Raw genomic sequence first — 22,885 nt, 5'->3', positions numbered from 1 at the left:
CGTAGTTTTTGAGAAAGAAGTAGTTTCTCAGTAAAATATTTGAATTGAATTTGAGACCTCAGCTGAGGTCTCAAATTCAAGTATCTGAACGCACACAACTCGTGCGACAAGGGTGTTTTTTTCTTCCTTTATTCTCTCGCAACTTCGACGACCAATTGAGTTCAAATTTCACAGGTTAGTTATTTTATGCGTATGTTGGGATACACCAAGTGAGAAGACTGGTCTTTGAAATTTACCAAAAGTGTCCAGTGTCTTTAAGAGTATTATTGTCCAGCAAAATATAATTATGACAGAAATGAACAAGAAAGGATCTTACTTGTTTTTCAACTGGAAGTGGCACAAGAGCGTACACCTCTTTGCTGGACGACACAAATATCCTCCCCTCAAAGTCACCCAGTATCCTCCCTCCTTGGAATGGAATAGTCTGCTTCTGCTGCTGGTCCAACACACTAGTGGCAAAAAAGGTTGAGTCCACTTAAAAGTAGTAAGTGGGTTCAAATTTTCAGACGGACACACAAGTTTAGTTAAAAGATAGCACAAAGGCTCCAACTTTGAGCTTAGCTTGGACTCAAGCTCTGGTGTTTCTGACCAGCAGAGAGTGGGGTCGAGTGCAACTGTGATACTTGTGTCACATACCGCAAGGCAAATAAATATTAATACCTCACCATGCAATGCCTCAAATCCCATAGAAACTTAGCAAGACATTAAACCATTTCTTCTGCGTACTTCGGATGGGATGTGAAGCCGTTAGGTCCTGTGTATGCAAATGAAAGAACCCCAAAAGAGAAGGGGTGCACTCCGATCTCCCTGGTTCGATTGGCTGCATATTGCGCCACAGCACCTTGTAAACCATTACATGGTGCTTTAAAGGAATAGGTCTCATACTTCTAAACATAGCTCTATATACCTTGTAGGTAAAAACTGAATGTTGAAGCGCTTTCAGTGTCACTGAGTGATGGATATGAGCTTTATAAGAGGCCACTACTGTTATCATAATTTTTGTTTATTATTAAGGAATAGCAAAAATCAATTTGCCAACAAACCTGTGGACTGTCAGGAACTCGTCGTCCATGGCAACCACATAAGGAAACAAATAACTGACGCCACGGATTGTCTCAGACCATTTCAGGGGAGGGCGTTGTGAAATCCCAGCAGAGGTGACAAACATCCCTAGAGAACTTGGACCAGCCAATAGAAACTCCTCCTGAGAAGCAAATATGAATATTCATTACTCTCTCTACCAATAAGATATATCAATTTGAACAAAATATGAATTACCATCAGAAGGTTTTGGTCATCTTTGCATTGAGGCATTTGACTGTGAAGCAAATATGAATGTTCATTGCAGGAAGCAGTGTCTTTAATATTAGCCAATCAGATCTACCACTTTCAACTACCTATGAATATTCATCAGAAGGGTTTGAATATCTCTACATTGAAATGTTTTTGCGAATGAAATATGAACATTTCATTATACAAAGCTACCTTTTCTACCAATCAAATCTACCACTTTAACAAAATATGAATATTTAAGGTACATTTAACAGGTGTATATAATACTGATTCTTAGTTTAAAAAGTGTCTAATAAATCACAATTTTTTTTCTTTTTCATACCAACCTTTCCAACTCTTTTGACAACTGGGGATGTCTGATCGGCGTCATAGGGAAATAAATCCGTTATCACTCCGGTATGGTAGTTAGCTAAGATGTACTCGTTAGATGTGGCTATACAGATGCAGAAAGCATCCATACTCTGAATACAGAAGACATATGTATGTATCAATCAATCAATCAATCAATCAACATTTATTTCCATACAAACACAATATACAAATACAAACAATAGGATTTAACAAGACTGAAAACTGTATGGAGGCATGGCCCATTATAGCAAAGCTTGTAAGCTGGGATGCCTTTTACAAAACAAAGGAAGGTAATAAGATCATTTAAATTATAAAACAATACGTATAGTAACAACAATAACATCAAAACGAGACGGATAAACGAAACGCAAAACAAACACCCAACAAGACAAACAAACACCTCAAACTAACACCTCAAATTAAACCAAACAACACCCCAACAAACAAACAAACCACAAACAACACAAACCACAATCCAAACACCACAAGACGGCCACGACGATAGAACTAAACCAAAATAATGACAGAATCTTAACTATGTTACATAATGAGAGACAATGTGTTTTTTGAAGGAGGCTTTGAATCGACCAACAGAGGACTGCGAGCGAATTCGCCTATCAATTGAATTCCAGAGGCGGGGCCCATGATAGCGAAGAGTGTTCATTGTGTAAGAAGTACGTGCAAAAGGGATATAAAGATTGTTACAACATCGTGTGTTATAAAGGTGCGTGTTGCTGACAGAAGGAAAGTAATTGGAGAAAGTGTGGGGCAGAAGATTTGTTGTGTATTTGAACATGAAAATGCCTGTTTGAAGTTTGTTGATATCCTTGAGTGTGAGTGTGTTCAAGTTAGCAAACAAGGGCGCAGTATGGTCACGACGATGAGACATAGAAGCGCTACAGATAGCACTTTTTTGGATTAAGAATAGAGAATGAAGTTTGCTAGTGCTTGAATGAGCCCAAACAATATTACAATAGTTAAGATAGGGAAGAATACGAGTGTTGTAGGGAGAAAGTAATGTGTGTGTGGGAAGAAAGGAACGAAGCTTAGACATAACGCCTGTTTGCGAGAAACAATTTTCGAAACAGAGGAGATGTGAGTTAGTATTAAAAACTGTCACAAAGTTGTGGGTTCGATTCCTACCAAGCGAACTATGGTTCAGTGGTTAGGCTGAAAGACTCGCAACCACAACGTTGTGGGTTTGAATCCTACCAAGTTAGCTATGCTAACTGTGGTCCAGTGGTTAGACTGCAGGACTTGCAATCAAAAAGTTGTGGGTTCGAATCCTACCAAGCGAACTGTGGTTCAGTGGTTAGGCTGCAGGACTCACAACCACAACGTTATGGGTTTGAATCCTACCAAGCTAGACGTGCTAACCATGGTCCAGTGGTTAGAATGCAGGACTTGCAATCAAAAAGTTGTGGGTTCGAATCCTACCAAGCTAACTGTGGTTCAGTGGTTACACTGCAGGACTCGCAACCACAAGGTTGTGGGTTTGAATCCTACCAAGCTAACCATGGTCCAGTGGTAAGACTGCAGAACTTGCAATTACAAGGTTGTGGGTTCGAATCCCTCAGCTAACCGCAAACAAACTAAAATAAGTATTGTCTACCAGTAACCGAATAACAATTTCTTGATTTGTGCAATTCATAATCATAGATGTCAAACCAATGTTTGTGTGAGAGAGATTTGCTGCTTCCAGCTTGGTGTTTATATCCCCTTATGTGAGTTTGCCGAGTTCCCTTAGCCGGAAGATCATTCAAACAAACAAACAAAGAGAGGCTCCGACAAGTAGGTCAAATTAAGTTTTGTGTTGCACCTATTTTCCAATACATGTAGATAGACTGTGACTTGTATTCTGCTTATCTTTGCTTAGCAGAAATTGTTAAGAAATAATTTCTGCTCAAAAAGCTCTATGAAATTTGATGGATTAACTCTGAGGAAAATTTATTCAGTAAGCAAAAGAATTGGCAGACACTTGTCGCAAAAATGTAATGTTATAACAGTAGCCCATTTCTGCTTAGCAAGATTTGTATGCGCTTACCAGGTTAACGGGTATATCACTAATGGATATCTCTTTGATGAGGACACATTTATCCTCAGTGACTGTGTAGACTTGGACCTGCTTCCGTTTTGAAGTTACAGCAATCTAAGATGGCCCCATGAAGAAAAAAGTACACAAAATCTTCAAATTTAAAGGTATTACCTATCACTATAATAAGTCTTTCTCCTGAAGACGAGCAGAGTATACTGTTCGAAATGTCGAGACCACACCGGCTCTTTTCAGAGCCAACACTCCCTCAAATAGATTTTACACAGGGTTGTACCCGCAAGTCTACTATTTATATTTATACTATAGTTCCTTTAATGTAAATATTCGCTGAGAAACCAGTGTGAAATCTCAATTAAGTGCAGGATTTAGCTGAAATACAAGGAGCTATTTTTCTTTCACCATGGTGTAAGGGAAATGTAATTCTCTTAAACCATCTTGAAAAACGGTCTCCAGAGGTTAGCGTGGCCTTCGTGAATTTATTCACGATTTTAGGGAACGCTCTCCATCTAAGCCCAGACATATTTTAGTGGAGAAAAGTGAATTTTCACTCAATTTTTTAGAAAAGAGATTTTCATAATAGTTTTGTAAAAAGCTTTATATTTTATCTTTTATGTTTTATATACAGATCGCTGAAAATCACAAGGCCAGAGGGTCACTCCAGGTTGAGGGCTACAGTTAACAGAATCAACTGCCACCAGAGACATGTTGCCACCTAATCCTTGGGCTGAAACAGGGTTACAACTTATAGTTATATTGATTATTTTGTTTACAATAATAGAATTTTGGTTATTGACAATTGATTATTGATTACCGCCTGACTGAATGGATTGCTTGATCTTGGAGTAGACACAATTATATTGAATATTTGTTATTGAAAATTCTGTTACTTGACTTTGGGTTAGATACACACAATATATCAGTTATATTGACTATATTGTTTATGATTATTGATTATTGACAATTGATTACTGTTATTGACAAATTAATTATTGATTACCTCCAGACTGAATGGATTGCTTGATCTTGGATTGTTGTTGACACAGAAAGCTGTAACCTAAACAACAAATAAAAAAATTAAAAAAATGTAATAGGCAACATTTAAGAAAATAACCTTCAAGGAAACCTAAATGTTAAACTTCCAAGGCCTGCAGTGGGTTACCTCCAAATTGCCCTGAATAATTATTAAACATGTCTACATTCATAGAAGTTAAGGCATTGCATGGTGAGGTATCAATATACATGTATATTTGGTTTGCGATAACACCATGTGTGTATCTACTTGATGGGTAGAGTTTGTTCTTAGAGAACTGTCTTTCTAAACCTACTCTGCAGTAGTATAAATTAAAAAGATAGTTCTCTAATGAACAAACTCTACCTGGCAAGTAGATACACCCATGGTGTTACCGCAAACCAAATATCTACGTCTAAGTTTTTTACACTCACCCCTTTGATCTTGGCTCCACTCAGTATAGGCTGAAAAATAGAAGAAATCAAATAAGGGATGTCAAACTGTATTTAGTTTAGGTTAACCACATAAAAACATGGTTCAATTAAAAGGTGTTGCAATGAAATACACGCAATCTTTACATGTTAAGTGCCTGACAAGCGCATTACAAACAACCTAATGGGTAGAGGTTGATCGTGTGTATGAAAAAGCCTTCGGAGCGCCATTGCAGCTCGGGACTGTATACTCCCCAGGGAGCTGAGAAAGATTAGGGCTAAAGGGATGTTATTGACCCAATGACCAGGGCACTAATGTAAAGCACACTAATACGGTTGTTGTTATTATTATTATTGCAATTTGCATACGACCTTATAGTTTGCATACGACCTTACATTTAGCATACAAACTTAACATTTGCATATGACCTTATAGTTTGCATACTGACCTCCAGGTTAAACATATTCAAGAGGGTCAAGACATTGTCACAAAGCACTAAGATTCTTGTCAGTGCTGAAGCTGCCTTCAGCTGCTGGATTGGCTTTTTCTGAAAAATAAAATGAGGTTTCAAAGAATCGTCAAAATGGTAGAATTGTTTGTCACTTAAAGGAACTGCACACTATTGGTAATTACTCATAATGGTTATTGTTAACACCAAACTGTAGTGACAAAGTTTTGGTTCTAAATGCTTCTTTGGAGGGCACTGGACATGTTTGGTAATTACTCAAAATCTAGCTTGAAATTTTACTTGGTGACGAGCATTAGAGAGTTATTGATAGTGTGAAACCTTGTGAGAAACAGCTCCCTCCGAAGTAACGTAGTTTTTGAAAAAACGGTTATTTATCACTCAATTATTAAAATACTTTGGACCTGAAGCCTTTTATTCGACGTCCGAAAGCACAGATCTTTGTGCAAAAAGCGTGTTTTTGTTCTTCAATGATTCTCTTACAACTTCCATGACCAATTTTCACAGATTTGTTATTTTATGCATATGTTGGAAATTGGGATACACTAAAAGAGTACACTGGTCTTTGACTATTACCAAAGGGGGAGGGGGGGGGGGGTAAGAGTGACTTGTTTTCTCACCACTGCTAGGTATTTGTGTGACTGCTTCTCACTGGTATACGTAATCTTCCCATTTGGAAGCGTTTTCTCCTCTACTAAGAAATGGATCACAAAACTGAAACAAAGGAAACAGCAGTGAAAGTTAACTTGCTAATCTTGGCTAGAATCAAAGAACCACATCCAATACTAGCAACTTTAGTGCTTGAAAGGAGCTCCATGAAATTATCAAGGCACACTAAGACGTTTTCAAGGCACACTAAGACGTTTTCAAGGCACACTAAGACGTTTTCAAGGCACACTAAGACGTTTTCAAGGCACACTAAGACGTTTTCAAGGCACACTAAGACGTTTTCAAGGCACACTAAGACGATGACTAGGAGCACGGAGGCAACCGCCACCGTGGCAACTGTGGTAACCGTGGTAACCGTGGCAACTGCCTTTGTGTTATCAGCAAAGTAAACAGCCTGCATTTTTTTTTTTTTTTACAAAACATCATTTTTATAATGCCAATATTGCAGACTTTCTGACTGTAAACCCAAGCCCTGCATCTATTCTGCTATTGGCGAAGCCTGTTCAGCATGTAGTCCACGACAGCTCCAGATGGTGCCCAAGTACGACCAATTTAAGCCTTCATAAAGCTCTTCTTGGCAATGGAATCATCACAGAAACTTACCAGTCACTTGTGCCGATGTACAGGTTCTTCCCACAGCATTCAATGCACTCAATCTGTCAAAATAAACAAGTTCAGCAATTGGTCTTCATCTGTCATTAAAAATATGTTAAATAAGAATAATACACCCTGGTTTTGTATTCTATCGCGCTGATGTCACAGTCGTCTTGGTTCCAAGACCATTGGTGTTGGGCGGTCACACACAACCAACGTTCCGATCTACGCACGGCAAAAACTGTACACGATTGTATTGACGAACGTTAGCAGGCGCTTGATACAGACATAATAAGGGCGCCCGCTAATGTTCGTTCAATAAAATCGTGTACAGTTTTTATCGTGCGTACGTTGGTTGTGTGTGACCGCGCAACACCAATGGTCTTGGAACCAAGACTAATGTCACAGAGGAATCTGACCCCTGGCTGGAGATGACACATATCGGAACTACATGTAAATCTGGGCTGGTGGAGGTTGATTCAAAAGAGGGGGTAATCAAAAGAGAAGTTTGTACACACATAGTTCTCCAAATGAAGGGACAGAATCTCTGGAGGGCAGAATCTCTTGCCATGCTGGGACGTCGTATCCACAAAAGTGCGTGTGGAGCTTGCTCCAAAAATAAGATAAAGTACCTCTGTGGATGTCTATTTAGTTTCAACGAATGATCCGGGGGCTAAACCCCATGCCATGAATACCTATAACCATTACATATTAATATTAATTTTATGTTTACTATTTTTACTTGGTAGGGGAATAATTAAAAGTTTAAGTTTTTAACTAAAAAAAAAGTAAAATGTAAAATTTTAACTAAATTAAATTAAATACTTATAAAATGGTACAAAAGTCCCCCAAAACTAGTTGCGATAACGTAACCCTCCTGCGACGGCGGAGCCGGAGGGTTACGAGTCACACGCAATCTGTGCAGGGCGAAATGGTCAAACACGTACAATTTTGACAGCTAGTCAACAGATTTGCTCAATTTTTACCCCTTCCGAAAATCATGACACAAATTCTATGAACACGACCTTAATCCTCAATATCTAATGAATAACATTCAAAACACCATTGAGAAAGTATTTTGAAAAAAAGTACAAAAACTTACCAAATCCCGGAGCGAAACAGTCATGCAAATTTCCCAGGTTCTATTTTGAACCTGTCGCTTCGCCATTTTGTGACTTCCCGATGTTCATTGCTGTTGGACTAAACCATTCTGTAAAAGGGGTGTTATAAGGCAGTACGGCAAGGCGTGTGCGCTGTCTGTTTACTAATATAACCGCTGTTCACTCACTAGCGCACTGCCGCACTGCAGCTGCACCCATTGTAACACCCCTTTTACAGAATGGTTTAGTCAAACTCGGCTGCGGCTCGGTCGGCAGGTCGTCAATTCAATTGGCTGGTACCTGCGGTTGGGTTCAGCGCTTGGGGTCAGCGCTTGGTAACCAGCGACAGGTTCAAAAATAGAACCTGGGAAATTTGTGACTGTTTCGCTCCCGGGATCTGGTAAGTTTTTGTCCTTTTTTTCAAAATATTTTCTCAATTGTGCTTTTGAATGTTATTCATTAGACATTGGAATTAAGTTCATGTTCATAGAATTTGTGTCATGATTTTTGAAAGTGGTAAAAAATGAGCAAATCTGTTGACTAAAATATTTCGCCCTGAAACGATTGCGAATGATTCGTAACCCTCCGGCTACGCCGTCGGCAGGAGGGTTACGTTATCACAACGGAAAAGTTTCCGCATGGCGCCACCACTTTTTCATTCGATATGAAATAATATAGTATCTAATTTACCTCAATGAGATATCCCTTTTTGTAAAAATGAGTGAAAAGGTGGTGGCGCCATACGGAAAGTTATCCATTTTTTATGATAATATGAATTCCATGATTGAAAAATTGAATGAATGAAAATTAAAACATCAGCGATTATCACACACACACAAAATTAAAATTGGAAAAGTTTCCATATGGCGCCACCACTTTTTCATTCGAAATAAAATAATATAGTATCTAATTTACCTGATTGATATATCCCTTTTTGTAAAAATGAGTGAAAAAGTGGTGGCGCCATACGGAAAGTTATCCGTAAAAGCAAGTGTAAAAACTTACTGCTGTTCTGGCCTTTTCTCCCAATAATTTCAGCCTTTCAATGGCTGGAACCAGTTCAAATGCCTTCACACTCATCTCAGAAACTCATAAGGAACTGCAACATACACGAGACAAAATAAAAAGGCGTAAAATTAGGGTAAACTTTTCCGCCCACTTGTGTGTAACAGTAACACTGGTTTTTCTGTTTTCATGATTCTCGTTAACTAATTACGTCTAGCGCCCTCATTTGTCAGTTCGTCGTCAGCTTTTGCAATAAAAAGCGGCTTCAATGTCTTTTCGAAATGTCTTAATGGTGGCTCAATCGTTTTTTGTTCTAAAAACCCCGAACGAGGGATAACGGACGTTTTCCAAATAGCTGATAATCTGAGGAATTCAAATCTTGTTTTGATACTTTGGGAAAATAAGTTAACCTTGACATTCTTGAACCTTAAACCGCGAAGCTGAAGCCAAATATGCTCAGTTTCGAAAAGGCCCTAAAGTGTCGGTAGCCCCGCCTATATTCAGTAAAGTTGAATAAATGAATATATAATTTAAAGATGGCTGCCCCCGTTGCACATTATCCAGAAAATTATAGCTGTCGAAAACACTTCCGTTTTCTATTTGATTCATCTTCAAAAGAGCTTTAATCGGTCAAGATAATTTCATCAACAGACAGAGAACAAAACTACATATGACCCAAATTACTTCGATGCTGGGTCGAAACTTGCGGTTTATTTTGGATTCGGGGTTTTTAACGGGACGATTTTTTGGAGGCGGAGCTGTCTCTTCACGGTCGTGGGTGAATATCGTCCCATCCACGGCATGTCCAATCAGGAAGGCGGGTCGGTGTACGTCAGTCATCAATCACGGTGTTTATCGTAATAGGTCGGGAAATATCAATATAAAAATTGGACAATACCGGTAAGTGAGATCAGGAGAGAAAATGTGGTTCTGAAAACATCCAAGATTAAGGAGATTGGCGCCGTTGGTAATAATGCTAAATGAAAGAGGTGGCTATTTTTAGTTTTATTTATATAGCTAGTCTGTGGTTATAAATATGCATGATTGTGCAGCTTTTACTAAGAAGTAGCAAGCGCAGCGTGATCAGCATATGACTGCATGAGCGTGCTCCTCCAGGGTCATTGTTGAGCAGTTGGTGGGCTGGTCATACATCGGGAATCGTCTTGTTACTTCAGCTCAGTGAGCACCAAAACCAAGCAAGTGGATAGTCTGGACTTTCCCACACCACTGACTGGCATAACCTGGTGATTTATTTGTGGGGTGGTACTGCTTGGCTTGGACCCCCACTGATTGGACTTTGGGAGAAGCCCAGTCTCAAAAGATCGCAGTCCAACTGACTGACTGAAACAGGTGTTCTTGATTATTTGATTGGTATGTGCACCAAGTCCAATTACTTCCCATGGCATTGATGTATCCTTCAAATCATTTTTTTTCTACAGGTTTGAGATTTTGTAAAATAAATTTAACAGGATATTTTGTATTTATGTTTTTTTTTATTTATAATTTTGTCATGTTTTATTATTTTTCCTCGTTCGTGGGGGGGGGGGGGGGGGGGTGTCTTTTTCATGAAAACCTTCCTACGAGTTCAGAAGTTTTGATCATCGAATGAATAAGGAGGGTTTTTACCGATATAGATATCATGGAAAATACCCCAGTCATTGATTTTATCATGGAGGAAGGAAATGATCTTACGTTGCATACCTGCATATTACTAAATACTAACAAAATTTAAAGCAAGCAAACCGACCTAGCCTATATTCATCAAATAAAAAGTGCAGGTATAAGGAATCCTGAGTGTTAAGTACTCCAGTGCCAAAAAGCTTTACACGTGTGTTTGGAATATATAATTTTTATTGCTGGTAGAAGAACAGGAAGTGCTGTTATTAGTATTTAAGCAGTAGTGGACAAGGACTTGGTAACTGTTGGTTCTAAATGCTTCTTTTAAAGGCACTGGACACGTTTGGTAATTTTCAAAGTCCATCCATCCCAACTTATATGCTTTTAAAAATAACCAATCTGTAAAAAATTTGCTCAATTGATCATCAAAGTGAAAAGAAGATAATGGATAGAAAAATCACCCTTATTGCACAAACAAATATGTGTGCTTTCAGAAGTGTTTTTTTAGATTCAAATAGAGGGAGTCGTTTCTCACAATGTTTTATTATCAACAGCTCACCGTTCCTTTTTCTTTTCTTGACTCATCTTTGATGCAGTTTCATGATGGCCAGTAACACAGCTATGGATGCGGAGAGGTTTGGTGACGTCTTCCAAGAATTGGTCAAAGACATCGTTGGAGACGATGAGAGTAATCCTGAAATTAGAGATGCTGCACTTAGGTTTGAAAAGGTAGGACAAATTTTCATTCTTAGAAGGAGACTTATAATGATTGAAACAACATTGATTAAGAAAGGGTGACAATGACAATGACATAGTTGCTCAAACATAACCCTCCTCCCGACGGCAACTGCGTTTCGAAATAGGTCGTAACCCCCCGGCTTCGCCGTCAGGAGGAGGGTTGCGTTATCGCAACTACAGTGACAAAGCTGATGATGGTGACTGAGATGGCAATGTTTACGATAAGATAACAAGGCCAAGATGACAATGACGATAATTTCAGATGACAACAATGACAATGATTGATATAAAATTGATTTAGATCACAGTGACAGTTATACGACCATTGGTTGTGATGATGGTGACTGAGATGACAATGGGTGATTGACAAATTGACAATAATAATAATAGTCAATTTTTATGTAGCGCTTTATCACAGCCTCGAAGCGCTTCTGACATTATTACCCCTGTTCACTGGCTTCAAACCATCTCAGCTCACTGAGGAGTATACAGCCGGTGCTGCGAGTTTCCGCACTCCAAGCTGATCATTCACATAACCCATCTCTGCCCTCACATGTAACCATTTCACCCCTGGGTGGGGAGAAGCAATGGTTAAGTGTCTTGCTCAAGGACACAAGTGTCTTGACCGGGACTTGAACCCACATCCCGATGACTTCACCACCTGAGTCCAATGCTCTTGGATTTCAGATGGATGCCTTGAATTCACAATAATCTTATAATTATATTTGTTTTAATTTCTTCACAGATGTTGGCCTACAATGTCCCGCACGGCAAGAGGAATCGTGGTCTAACGACCGTCGCGTCCTTCAGACATCTTGCGAAACCGTCCCAGATGACTGATGAGAACTTACATAAAGCAATGGTTCTTGGCTGGTGTGTAGAATGGGTGAGTAGGATTTCAAACTTTGTATGGTGGAAGTACAGCACGAGTCAAAAAGAAGTTTACCGGGATTGGCGATTTTGTTTTCTAAACAAACAAATGACACTCAAAAGTTCTGTAAAGGTTAATTAACAAGCGCTCTATTGTCATGTGAATATCTCTTTTTTGAGTAGTGTTGGTTCCGAAAAGAACCAGTGGTTAAGGACTCAATGTTTTGATAAGAGTTTTGATCAGTATGCTCTGATCGTCTTTAGAAGAATTTGAGAATTGTTGTTGACAATCTGTAAAAATAAACTTTTCCTAATCTTTTCCTTATAAATTCTTCTTATTGCCATAGCAAAATTTTATAAATGGTTTCTAAAAATGTTAAAACAATTTTTGACCTGCCCCAATTACTGATTTTTTTGTTTCAGCTTCAAGCGTACTTTCTGATTGCCGATGATATAATGGACCAGTCCAAAACGAGAAGAGGACAGCCATGCTGGTTCCGTAAAGTAAGAATTCATTTTTTCCAAAATTGAGACGATCGATCGATCAAAACCATTAAACATTAATTTTTAAAGTCAACAATTATTACAGTGTCTTACCTCACACTTAAGGTACATGTAAGGCCATAGATTGGTTTTTGTCAATGTAATGCTGGCTTATAGACAAACTTAAAAAAGAAAAATATAATTAAAGTCACCTAATAGTAACAGACATAAAACTTTCTTATTGCAAAATAAAGAGGAAATGGTCAATCACACTTCACTTTTAATAGTACAGTGTCTTTCAGTTTTCTATGGCACTGTAGTGAAAAGAAAAATGAGGAAATCAGCTGATCAGCTAAAAAGTTGCATGCCTGTAATAAAAGTTACAGCTGAATAAACGACGACACTTAGTTCAGCTGAAACTTTCCTAGATTATTTCTATTGTTTCATTCTTGATAAATTTGCCTATTTTCAGAATTGCATAGTCAAAATTAGATCTTTGGCCCCACAAAGAACAATAACCTACAAATAAATGTTCAGTTTTAGTAGTCTGAAGTAGGGCCAACTTGACCCTTGTACTGCTTGTTTCTGTGTGTTATCAGTTGGTAGTTGAAGTTTGATTTGTATTTATAGATTATCTTTAAAGGGAAGGTACACGTTTGGTAATTGTCAAAGACCAGTCTTCTCACTTGGTGTATCCCAACATAAGCATAAAATAAAAAGCCTGTGAAAATTTGAGCTAAATTGGTCATCGAAGTTGCGAGAAAATAATGTGAGAAAAAACACCCTTGTTGGACGAATGTGTGTGCTTTCAGATAGGAATAAAAGACTTCTGGCTAGAAGTCTTTTATTATTTTAGTGTGAAATTACCTGATTCTCAAAATCTATGCTACTTCAGAGGGAGCCGTTTCTTACAAAGATTTATACTATCAACAGCTCTCCAATGCTCGTTACCAAGTCAGTTTTTAAGTTAATATTTGTTTTGAGTAATTACCAAACATGTACCTTCCCTTTAAAAGTTGCAAATAGCACCTTTGCATTAACAATGTTAAAATTGCATCAGGGATAAAAAAAATTATTTGGGTTTTACTACATTTTAATTACATGACATTGACAATATTAAAACACAAAAAAGAAGCCATAATTATTAAAGACAGTGGACACTATTGGTAATTGTCAAAGACTAGCCTTCACCATTCACAGTTGGTGTATCTCAACATATGCATAAACTGACAAACCTGTGAAAATTTGAGCTCAATCGGTCATCAAAGTTGCGAGATAATAATGAATGAAGAAAACACTCTTGTCACACGAAGTTGTGTGCGTTTAGATGGTTGATTTCGAGACCTCAAGTTCTAAACTTGAGGTCTCGAAATCAAATTCGTGGAAAATTACTTCTTTCTCCAAAACTATGGCACTTCAGAGGGAGCTGTTTCTCACAATGTTTTATTACACAAACCTCTCCCCATTACTTGTCACCAAAAAAGGTTTTATGTTAATAATTATTTTGAGTAATTACCAATAGTGTCCACTGCCTTTAAAGTTCAGAAAAGCAGAGACTTAAAAAACACTGTACATGTATACTCAGTACTCTCCCCCCAGTCCTGTGAAAAAAATCTTCAAATCAGGGAAATGTTTCCTACATAGCAAAACATTTAGACTGGAAAGTGTTGTGCACGTTGAATGCTAATAATGAGTAGTGAATAACGAGTTTTTAGTAGCAACTGAGACATTTTGCAGAGCATCTTGCTCTGCTATACACTGTACCAGGGAATTTCTTTACATTACTCGGGTGGGACTCAAACCCACAACCTTTGTCATAGTAATCTATAAATATTATTGATTCACATTAACTGTTATCGAGTTAGAGAAGACAAAAGGAGATTTGATATATCAGCAAGATGTTTTTGTTCTTTTCATTTTTGAACTTGCAGTCAAATGTTGGTATGGATGCCATAAACGATTCCTTCTTCGTTGAGACCGCCATCTACAAGTTATTAAAGAAACATCTGGCGAATGAACTGTATTACGTTAATGTGCTGGAGATGTTTCACGAGGTGACAAAATAGATTTCTGCTCCTCCTTTTTTCAAAAAGTTCAAGTACATTGAAAATATAAGTTCTTTGTTACTTGTTTTTGCGCCAGGCCTGATCCTCTTTCTACCTTAATCTGATTTCTGATATTTTGGGCCCTCAGAATTTTTTTTGAAGCACTAGACGCTATTCTTGGTAATTTCTCAAAATAATTGTGAGCAAAAAACAAATTACTTGGTAATGAGCAATGGAGAGCCGTAGATGGTATACAACATTGTGAGAAACGGCTCCCTCTAAAGTGACGTAGTTTTCGAGAAAGAGTTAATTTTTCACTTAAATAATGAAAGACTTAAGCTGAAGCATTTTATTATGCATACAAGCACACATATTTGTGGACCAATGGTGTTTTTTTTCTTTTGTTATTCTAGTCCATTTTTTTAAAGCTTTTGTTGTTGTTTAATGCTTTTAACACAAATTTGCAAATACAATGTACCAAACGAGGGTCTTTGTGGTCAAACTGATTTCACTGTAAATTTTTCCAACCATCAGACCACGTACCAGACGGTCATCGGTCAGTCCTTGGACCTCATCACATCCCCAGAGGGCAACAAAGATCTCAACAGATTCACCCAACAAAGGTATTGGCTAAGGTTAATAACATGAAGTCCCTTTCATCCTCTTAGCAGAAGTAGTAGTCCCGGCTGATTTCCTACCTTCCACTCAGGTAGTAGTTAAAAAAGCAAGACAGTTCTTTTCAGAACTGAGAAGTGTCTTGAAATAAATCTACTCTGTGGTAGTAGAGTATTATGCAAGACAAGTTTTAATTTTGGTTTTTACCCATACACCGATGTGTGTTAGCACTGTATACTCCGTACTTTCCCGAGTCCTGTGAACAAAATATCACAGGCATGTTACTCGGGTGGGATTCGAACCCACGACCCTTGCAATTCTAGAGCAGTGTCTTACCAACTAGACTACCGAGGTTGCCAGGTAGCTAGAGGCAGGTCGAATCCTATGTTTTGGCAGTGGGTACCACAACGATAAAATAGACAAGTTTTCCAAAGAACAGAATCTACCAAGCAAGTTGATACACACATGGTGTGGAATGATGATTTTTTTACAAGATAATACACATGGTGTTACCTCAAACCAGCAGACCAAAAGATTTACCGCAAATCTTTGTTTTTATAATGCAAGGTACCGAAAATGAGCGCAGCATTTGCCACCATGAGAAAAATGCACTTTGATTTTTTATTTTAATCCTGTACAGATATGATGCAATAGTGAAATGGAAGACAGCATTCTATTCATTCTACCTCCCGGTGGCACTGGCCATGTTTATGGTAAGTGAAAACCATTCTCCACAAATCCGACTAACAAGTTGAAACACAGCCTGAACATTCGCCGACACCTTTTGAGGCTCGTGAATTACGCCAGAAACCTGCCTTAAGTCTACGTCAATCCCCTTACAAAAGCACCTATGACCTCGCATTCATTTAAAATGGAGATTCGCAGTCAAGTCCTGCGTTCAAAGGTAGGCCTAGATACATGTTAAAGGCAGTGGACACTATTGGTAATTACTCAAAATAATTATTAGCATAAAACCTTTCTTGGTGACGAGTAATGGGGAGAGGTTGATGGTATAAAACGTTGTGAGAAACGGCTCCCTCTGAAGTGCAATAGTTTTCGAGAGAGAAGTAATTTTCCACGAATTTGATTTCAAGACCTCAGATTTAGAACTTGAGGTCTCGAAATCAACCATCTAAACGCACACAACTTCGTGTGACAAGAGTGTTTTCTTCATTCATTATTATCTCGCAACTTTGATGACCGATTGAGCTCAAATTTTCACAGGTTAGTTATGTTATGCATATGTTGAGATACACCAACTGTGAAGGCTAGTCTTGACAATTACCAATAGGGTCCACTCTCTTTAAACAAAAATGCATACTTACATGTGCATACAAATTATATGCACACTGCATGCTGACAACCAAAAGTGCAGCTGACAAACATCACCTTGGACCATTCAAAACACAGATATGGAAAGCTTATTTCACTGCACGTATAGCCAATGGAATCACTGCATCCAATAAAATCATAGGGTCGACCTGTACAACCAGTGTCTAAACTTTATCCTTGCGGATAAAGACAAGAGACCAGACTAGTCAGAACATAGCTTGGCAGCTACATGTAGGAAAATTTTACATAAATTTACAGCAGGGATAAGGAATATTAATTCTGCTTTCACCCTTGCATCGATATGTGTTAGCACTGTACATGTATACTCGGTACCTTCCCGAGTCCTGTTGATAAAAAATCACCGGCTTGATATGTTTTGGGTGAGGTATGAACCAACGAACTTAGAAATTCTAGAGAACATTTTATATATATTTTTAATCATTTGACAGGTTGGAATATCGGATGAAGAGTCGCATAAGAACGCCAAGATAATCCTGCTGCAGATGGGCCACTTTTTCCAGGTCCAGGTATAGTTTGCTTCAAATTAATAAAGGGCCAGCCACACTGCAGCGATATCGAAAAACAATAACAATCAAATTAAACAATGCCACCCTCTATTGGTGGAATGAGCGTGCAAGTATTCTGCGTGGAGCAATTCAACCAATAGAATGCGTTCTCTTTGCATCGTGATCGTAATCGTTTTCTTTATCGCTGCAGTGTGACTCGGCCTTAATAATATTAACAGTGGCTGCTTATATACTAGCAGTCATATCCGTCACTCAGTGTCAGTCAAGGCGCTTCAACATTTAGTACTTTTCCTACAAGTTATTGTGGGGCTATGTTTGAAGTATAAGACCTACTCCTATTACATAGCACCATGTAATGGTTTACAAGGTGCTGTGGCGCAATAAGCTGCCAATCAAACCAGGAACACTGGGACGAACCCCTTCTCTTTTCGATAAGTGCACTGGGTTCCTGAAAGTACATTACACAACACACTGGACCAACAGCTTTTCGTCCCATCCAAGGCAAATAGTTAATACGTCAGCCGTCGATTTCACAAAACTCTTCCTAACTTAAGACTATCTTATGACTTGGGACGAGTCCTAACCCTGCACTGTAGCATGCCGACCTTAAGATTAATCCTAAGTTAGGACGAGTCTCAACTCTTTGTGAAATCGACCCCAGCACTGTAAGCTTTCGAAATCAAACACCAAATTCATAATCATTGCTCATGCCAAAAGAGGACAAATCAATCTTTAATGAATTAAACAACTTCCCTTTCTTTCACAGTAAGAACAGATTTATCACGCCTACGTGTAAAAAAACCAAGATAATCATAAATGTATATATTCTAACCATTGTTTAGTGACCGTTTCAGCTAATGCTGCTGATCATTTTGTTTCAATCATGTACATATTTAACAAAAATAAAATTAAAAAAAATAACACAAATAATAATGATTGTTATTTCAAATCGTTTACCAGGATGACTTCCTCGATTGCTACGGCAACCCAGAAGTGATCGGCAAAATCGGAACAGATATTGAGGAGAATAAATGCAGTTGGTTAGTGGTGCAAGCTCTTAAGGCAGCGACTCAAGAACAACGCGAAGTATTAGAGGTAAGTAAGTCCTTTCTCGCATGGTAGGGTCGGAGCTATTTATCCAATCAAAACCTTGGGGCACAATTACGATCCAATCTGGACAAGCCAGTATGTACAAAAACTTGCTAAGCACTGACAAGTATTGCTTAACAGAAACGGGTTACCAGCCAAAGTTACATAATACATTGACTAGAGCAAGCTAGTCGAAACGTTGAGACCAATTTCAGAACTGACTCCGCGGCAGTACAGTTAATTACGATCCTATAAGCTACAGTAGTAGTCCAGTCTAATTTCTAAACCATCCGCCCTGGTAATAGTTAATAAACAGGACAGTTCTTTTCAGAACTGAGAAGTCTCCCGACCCTCCGATTATCTACTCCACGGCAGTAGAATAAAGCAAGACAGTTCCCTAAGAACAACTCTACCTGGCAAGTAGATACACACATGGTGTTACCGCAAACCAAATATATATTGATACCTCACCATGCAATGCCTCAAATCCTATATACATTTAATGTTGTGACTGGAGCCATATTAATCTTTCGAGTTGCAAAATAAATTTGTCAAGCAATATTTTCTGTTTAACGGCTTTATGAAATTGGGCCCATACTTTTACAGGGCCCCTGTAGCAAATCAAGTCACAAGTTACATAATGTCCCGAAATAAGCCAGCTTCCATGATAAAGAATTAATTATTTAACGGTAGTCTAGTTGGGAAGACACTGCATTAGAATTGCAAGGGTCGTGGGTTCAAATCCGACCCGAGTAATAAGCCTGTGATATTTTTTCACAGGACTCGGGGAAGTATACATGCGTGCTATCACACATCGGTGTATGGGTTAAATCCAAAATTTATATAAGAATTAATGAGTTGATGAATTAGAGCAGTGCAGATTTATCCTTTGGCCTGATAAAAAGGTGACAAGAGCATACACTCGGAAACATCGGGCGGCATCGTTGCCGATGACTCAACTTTGCTACACTCTTTTAAAACAATAATTGCTTTAAGACCTAGCTTTGAAGTGATTTACATTTTAGCAGTGGTAACAATAAACTAGACAGACAGAGCTGGGACTGGTATTTGGATGTTTTAACCCCAAACTTAAAAAAAACAAACCTTTTTTATTTGTCACTCTAGGAAAACTACGGCATTGACAACCCAGCAAAGGTTGCCATGGTAAAGAGTTTATACAAAGACCTCAACTTGGAAACGGTTTACCGCAACTATGAGGAGCAGAGTTATAACGACCTCCAGCAGCTGATTGATAAACACATGGGACAGCTACCCAAAGAAATGTTCATTGCTTATGCCAAAAAGATATACAAGAGGCAGAAATAATACGACTGTCATGGCCCCAGGGACGATTTCACAAAGAGCCAAGATTGGTATTAACCCTTTGGTGCATAAATTAATTTTAAACAAGCAAAATAAGAACATGTTCAGATGCCAAAATAGGCCTCGGGACTGAACTCGCTTAATATTTGAGTGAGAAATTACCTCTTTATCACTAACTTTGTTTTACTTCGGAGGGAGCCATTTCTAACATATTTAACCATCAACGGCTTCACAAAAGAATTGACATGTACATGACACGAAATCTGCTGTATTCAAGGTATTTTATTATTAGCTTTAATATTAACAACAAATCAGTAATTAATCTTATAAAAGTATACGGTGGTATTTTTAAGATTACAGACTTTTGACAAGTTTAATAGAGCACAACAGATTACTAAGCACCGAAACCAATTTTGCTCACATTAAAAGGGTTACCAGCAAAAGCGCCATGTTATGTGCACAATTTGTGACTGGTTCCCTGCTCATCAGTGTTGTAGGTCTCGAAACCCGGTCTCGGTGTCTCGGTGTCGGACTGAGACCAGCCCTCCGAGACCGAGAAATTTTGCAGTCCGAGACCGAGTACGGGAGGGGGGAGGTCACCCCCTTGATCTCGGACTTGGAGGTCTTGACTACAACACTGCTGCTCATATTACCAGCAAAATTGGTTAAGCTCTATGAAGATGGGCCTTGCTTGAATTACTAGCTTACTTGAGAAATCATGGTGAAATACGCATGGGTTAGAACGATATTCTGTTTCAGTGAACACACAATCTTACTTGGGGGTTAACAGCTTTATGAAATTGGACCCCGGTAATTTGGAGAATTTCAAAGAGGTAGTGTCCTAAAAAACTTTACGAGAATGTGCAATCGGGCTTATAATTTGTATGACATCATAATGACATCACCATATACTTATAAAAAATACAGAGTTTGAAAAATATCATCGAGAATGGCTATGCTTACAATAGAACCTTTCCCATGAAATATGTAAGTTGCACGTAGTTCGTATCACTAACTTTTGGTTGGCAAAAATAAGGAAACATCGCGCTGTTTTGTACACGGCTAATGGCTGCGTGACGCATACACGCTTGCTCATCTGCTTAGTGCACAACTTTATGGCGTATGCCAACCAATAGGGTCTGTACGCATGCGTGAATGTGTAGCATGTCTCATGGGAAGGGTCAATTCCTAGAATCCTATGTTGGAACAAAAATACCTTTTGGTAGCTGGGCGTAATGTCTTTATTTGAGTTTAACATTATGACAACTATATAAAATGGTGAGAATATTTTAAAAAGTAAGTACAAAGTGAATATATTTTCTTTGTGTGTTTGTTCTGGGATGTTGGTGTAGACAGTGCAAGTCTTGTGTTTATCAAAAAGAGGAACTCAAACTTAAATTAACTTAACTTAAAGGAACACGTTGCCTTTGATCGGACGAGTTTGTCTATAAAAAGGGTTTGTAACCGTTTGCTATAAAATGCATATGGTTGGAAAGATGTTGTCAAAGTAGAATACAATGATCCACACATATTTGCCTAGATTGAGTGGTTTTCCTTTTACTGTGCGAACTAACACGGTCGGCCATTTATGGGAGTCAAAAATTTGACTCCCATAAATGGCCGACCATGTTAGTCGACGAGGTAAAAGGAAAACCGTGCAATTTAGAGGCATGTTTGTGTGGATCATTGTATTCTACTTTTACAACATCTTTCTACCCATATGCATTTAATAACAAACGGTTACAAATGCTTTTCAAAGACCAACTCGACCGATCCAAGGCAACGTGTTCCTTTAATAACAAGAGCTAAACGAACGATCCCTCGTGCTTTCGTGCCAGCCCCAAGTGACCTGTTCCACAAGCATAGCACTTGTGGCTAACCCGGGTGAGCCCCTGGAATGACGTCAAAGTTCGAATGAACGGGTCGACCCGGGGAAGTTAATCGAATGCACCCATTACATGTATAAACAAAATAAAAACTTGAGCGGAAAAAACATTTATGATTTAAAAAATACTAACAAGGACTAGATGTACAGAATTAACTTATAAATTATAAAATTAAATCACCTTTTTAATTACGCTTGCCCAAATTAAAAACAAAATTACATACATGTACACACAAATGAATATTTGGGAGCGGGGGTTGATTTCACAAAGAGTTAAGACTAGTCCTAACTTGGGACTAGTCTTAACTCTTTGTGAAATGGATCCCACCCCAGGTCACTTGTTTCTTAAGAAACCCATTGGCAAATCATGTCCAAATTTGTGCGACCATTGCAAAAAGCAGGTCAGTTCTTTTTAGAACTTAGAAGTCTCCCGAAACTCCAAATTATCTCCTCCGCGGCATTCGAATAAAGCAAGAAAATTCTCTAAGAACAAACTCTGCCTGGCAAGTAGATACACACATGGTGTTGCCGCAAACCAAATATACATTGCACGTTACATGTTACCTTAGTCAGGCAAAATTCTTTAATGTTATACATGCCAGTGTATAAATTAAGTACACGGTACTAAGCCTGGGTGACAAGTTGTCGTGACTTTTGATTACTTAGTCGAGCCGCTACTATCTTAATTTGTACTACTAGATTTATCCAGCTGCCGCCACGACTACTACAAAAAGAGTCAGGTACCTGCACGGTGAAACAATTGTGTCGCTCACGACTATTCATGACGACATAATTTACCTACAACAAACAATCAACATCAGTGATGACACCCTTCCGCGTAAGACTTTTTCTGCGGCAAACAGTGTTCCACAATGCTTCTGCGAATTAAAAATTAGTCAGGACTAGTGTCAAAGTCGCGACTATTTGAGGTGTGATTGGTCGAGAGGAACATGTAAATTTCACTAGAGGCCCACGCTTACTCAGTACATGTTTTACCATTTGTGCTCAAAAGTTGAGCCTTTTAACATCAAAGGCACTGGACACTATTGGTACAGATAGAAATTATAAGAAATAAAAGTTACTTGGTAACCAGCAAAAGAGAGCTGTTGATAGTACATGTATAAAACACTGTGTGAAACGCCCCCCCTTGCAGTAATATAGTTTTTGAGAGAGTAATTTCCTACTAAAATATCTTAATTGAATTGGAGACCTCAGCTAAGGTCTCAAATTCAAGGCATCTGAATGCACAAAACTTGTGTGACAAGGGTGTTTTTTCTTTCTTCCACTATTATCTCGCAACTTCGTCGACAAATTTAGTCCAAATTTTCACAAGTTTCTTATTTTATTCACAAGTGTTGATATACACCAAGTGAGAAGACTGGTCTCTGA

At 38.5% G+C, this 22,885-nt stretch overlaps 2 protein-coding genes across 4 annotated transcripts in view; one reads left to right on the top strand and one right to left on the bottom strand.

The window, feature by feature from the left end:
* LOC117299281 (transforming growth factor-beta receptor-associated protein 1-like) overlaps nt 1-11,168 on the bottom strand; it is a 34,632-nt gene extending 23,464 nt beyond the window's left edge. The window contains exons 1-11 of the mRNA XM_033782767.1: nt 11,149-11,168; nt 8,973-9,066; nt 6,877-6,929; nt 6,225-6,318; nt 5,587-5,685; nt 5,141-5,170; nt 4,695-4,751; nt 3,689-3,793; nt 1,620-1,754; nt 1,044-1,204; nt 317-449 (exon numbers count right to left, since the gene is read on the bottom strand). Coding sequence (XP_033638658.1) covers nt 317-449; nt 1,044-1,204; nt 1,620-1,754; nt 3,689-3,793; nt 4,695-4,751; nt 5,141-5,170; nt 5,587-5,685; nt 6,225-6,318; nt 6,877-6,929; nt 8,973-9,047 — 942 coding nt within the window. The 5' untranslated portion in view covers nt 9,048-9,066; nt 11,149-11,168. The remainder of the gene's footprint in view (nt 1-316; nt 450-1,043; nt 1,205-1,619; nt 1,755-3,688; nt 3,794-4,694; nt 4,752-5,140; nt 5,171-5,586; nt 5,686-6,224; nt 6,319-6,876; nt 6,930-8,972; nt 9,067-11,148) is intronic.
* Nucleotides 9,519-20,703, top strand: LOC117299282 (farnesyl pyrophosphate synthase-like). Of its 3 annotated transcripts, none has more exons than XM_033782768.1 (10): nt 9,519-9,872; nt 11,186-11,318; nt 12,073-12,213; nt 12,621-12,701; nt 14,612-14,734; nt 15,260-15,348; nt 15,981-16,053; nt 17,122-17,199; nt 18,160-18,294; nt 19,414-20,703. In XM_033782768.1, exons 1-10 carry the CDS (start codon nt 9,643-9,645, stop codon nt 19,612-19,614), a joined length of 1,284 nt encoding a protein of 427 aa, XP_033638659.1. In that variant the 5' UTR covers nt 9,519-9,642; the 3' UTR covers nt 19,615-20,703. The 3 variants fall into 3 exon arrangements, with proteins under 3 accessions (XP_033638659.1, XP_033638661.1, XP_033638660.1); XM_033782770.1 differs by lacking the exon at nt 9,519-9,872 and adding an exon at nt 9,875-9,961; XM_033782769.1 differs by lacking the exon at nt 9,519-9,872 and adding an exon at nt 10,020-10,343.
* Nucleotides 20,704-22,885: the final 2,182 nt, after the last annotated feature.

The sequence above is a fragment of the Asterias rubens genome, chromosome 14 (genome assembly GCF_902459465.1).
Source record: "Asterias rubens chromosome 14, eAstRub1.3, whole genome shotgun sequence".
NCBI classification, from domain to species: Eukaryota; Metazoa; Echinodermata; class Asteroidea; order Forcipulatida; family Asteriidae; genus Asterias; species Asterias rubens.
Note: the sequence above shows the minus strand (reverse complement) of the source record. Positions and strands in the feature narration are given on the sequence as shown.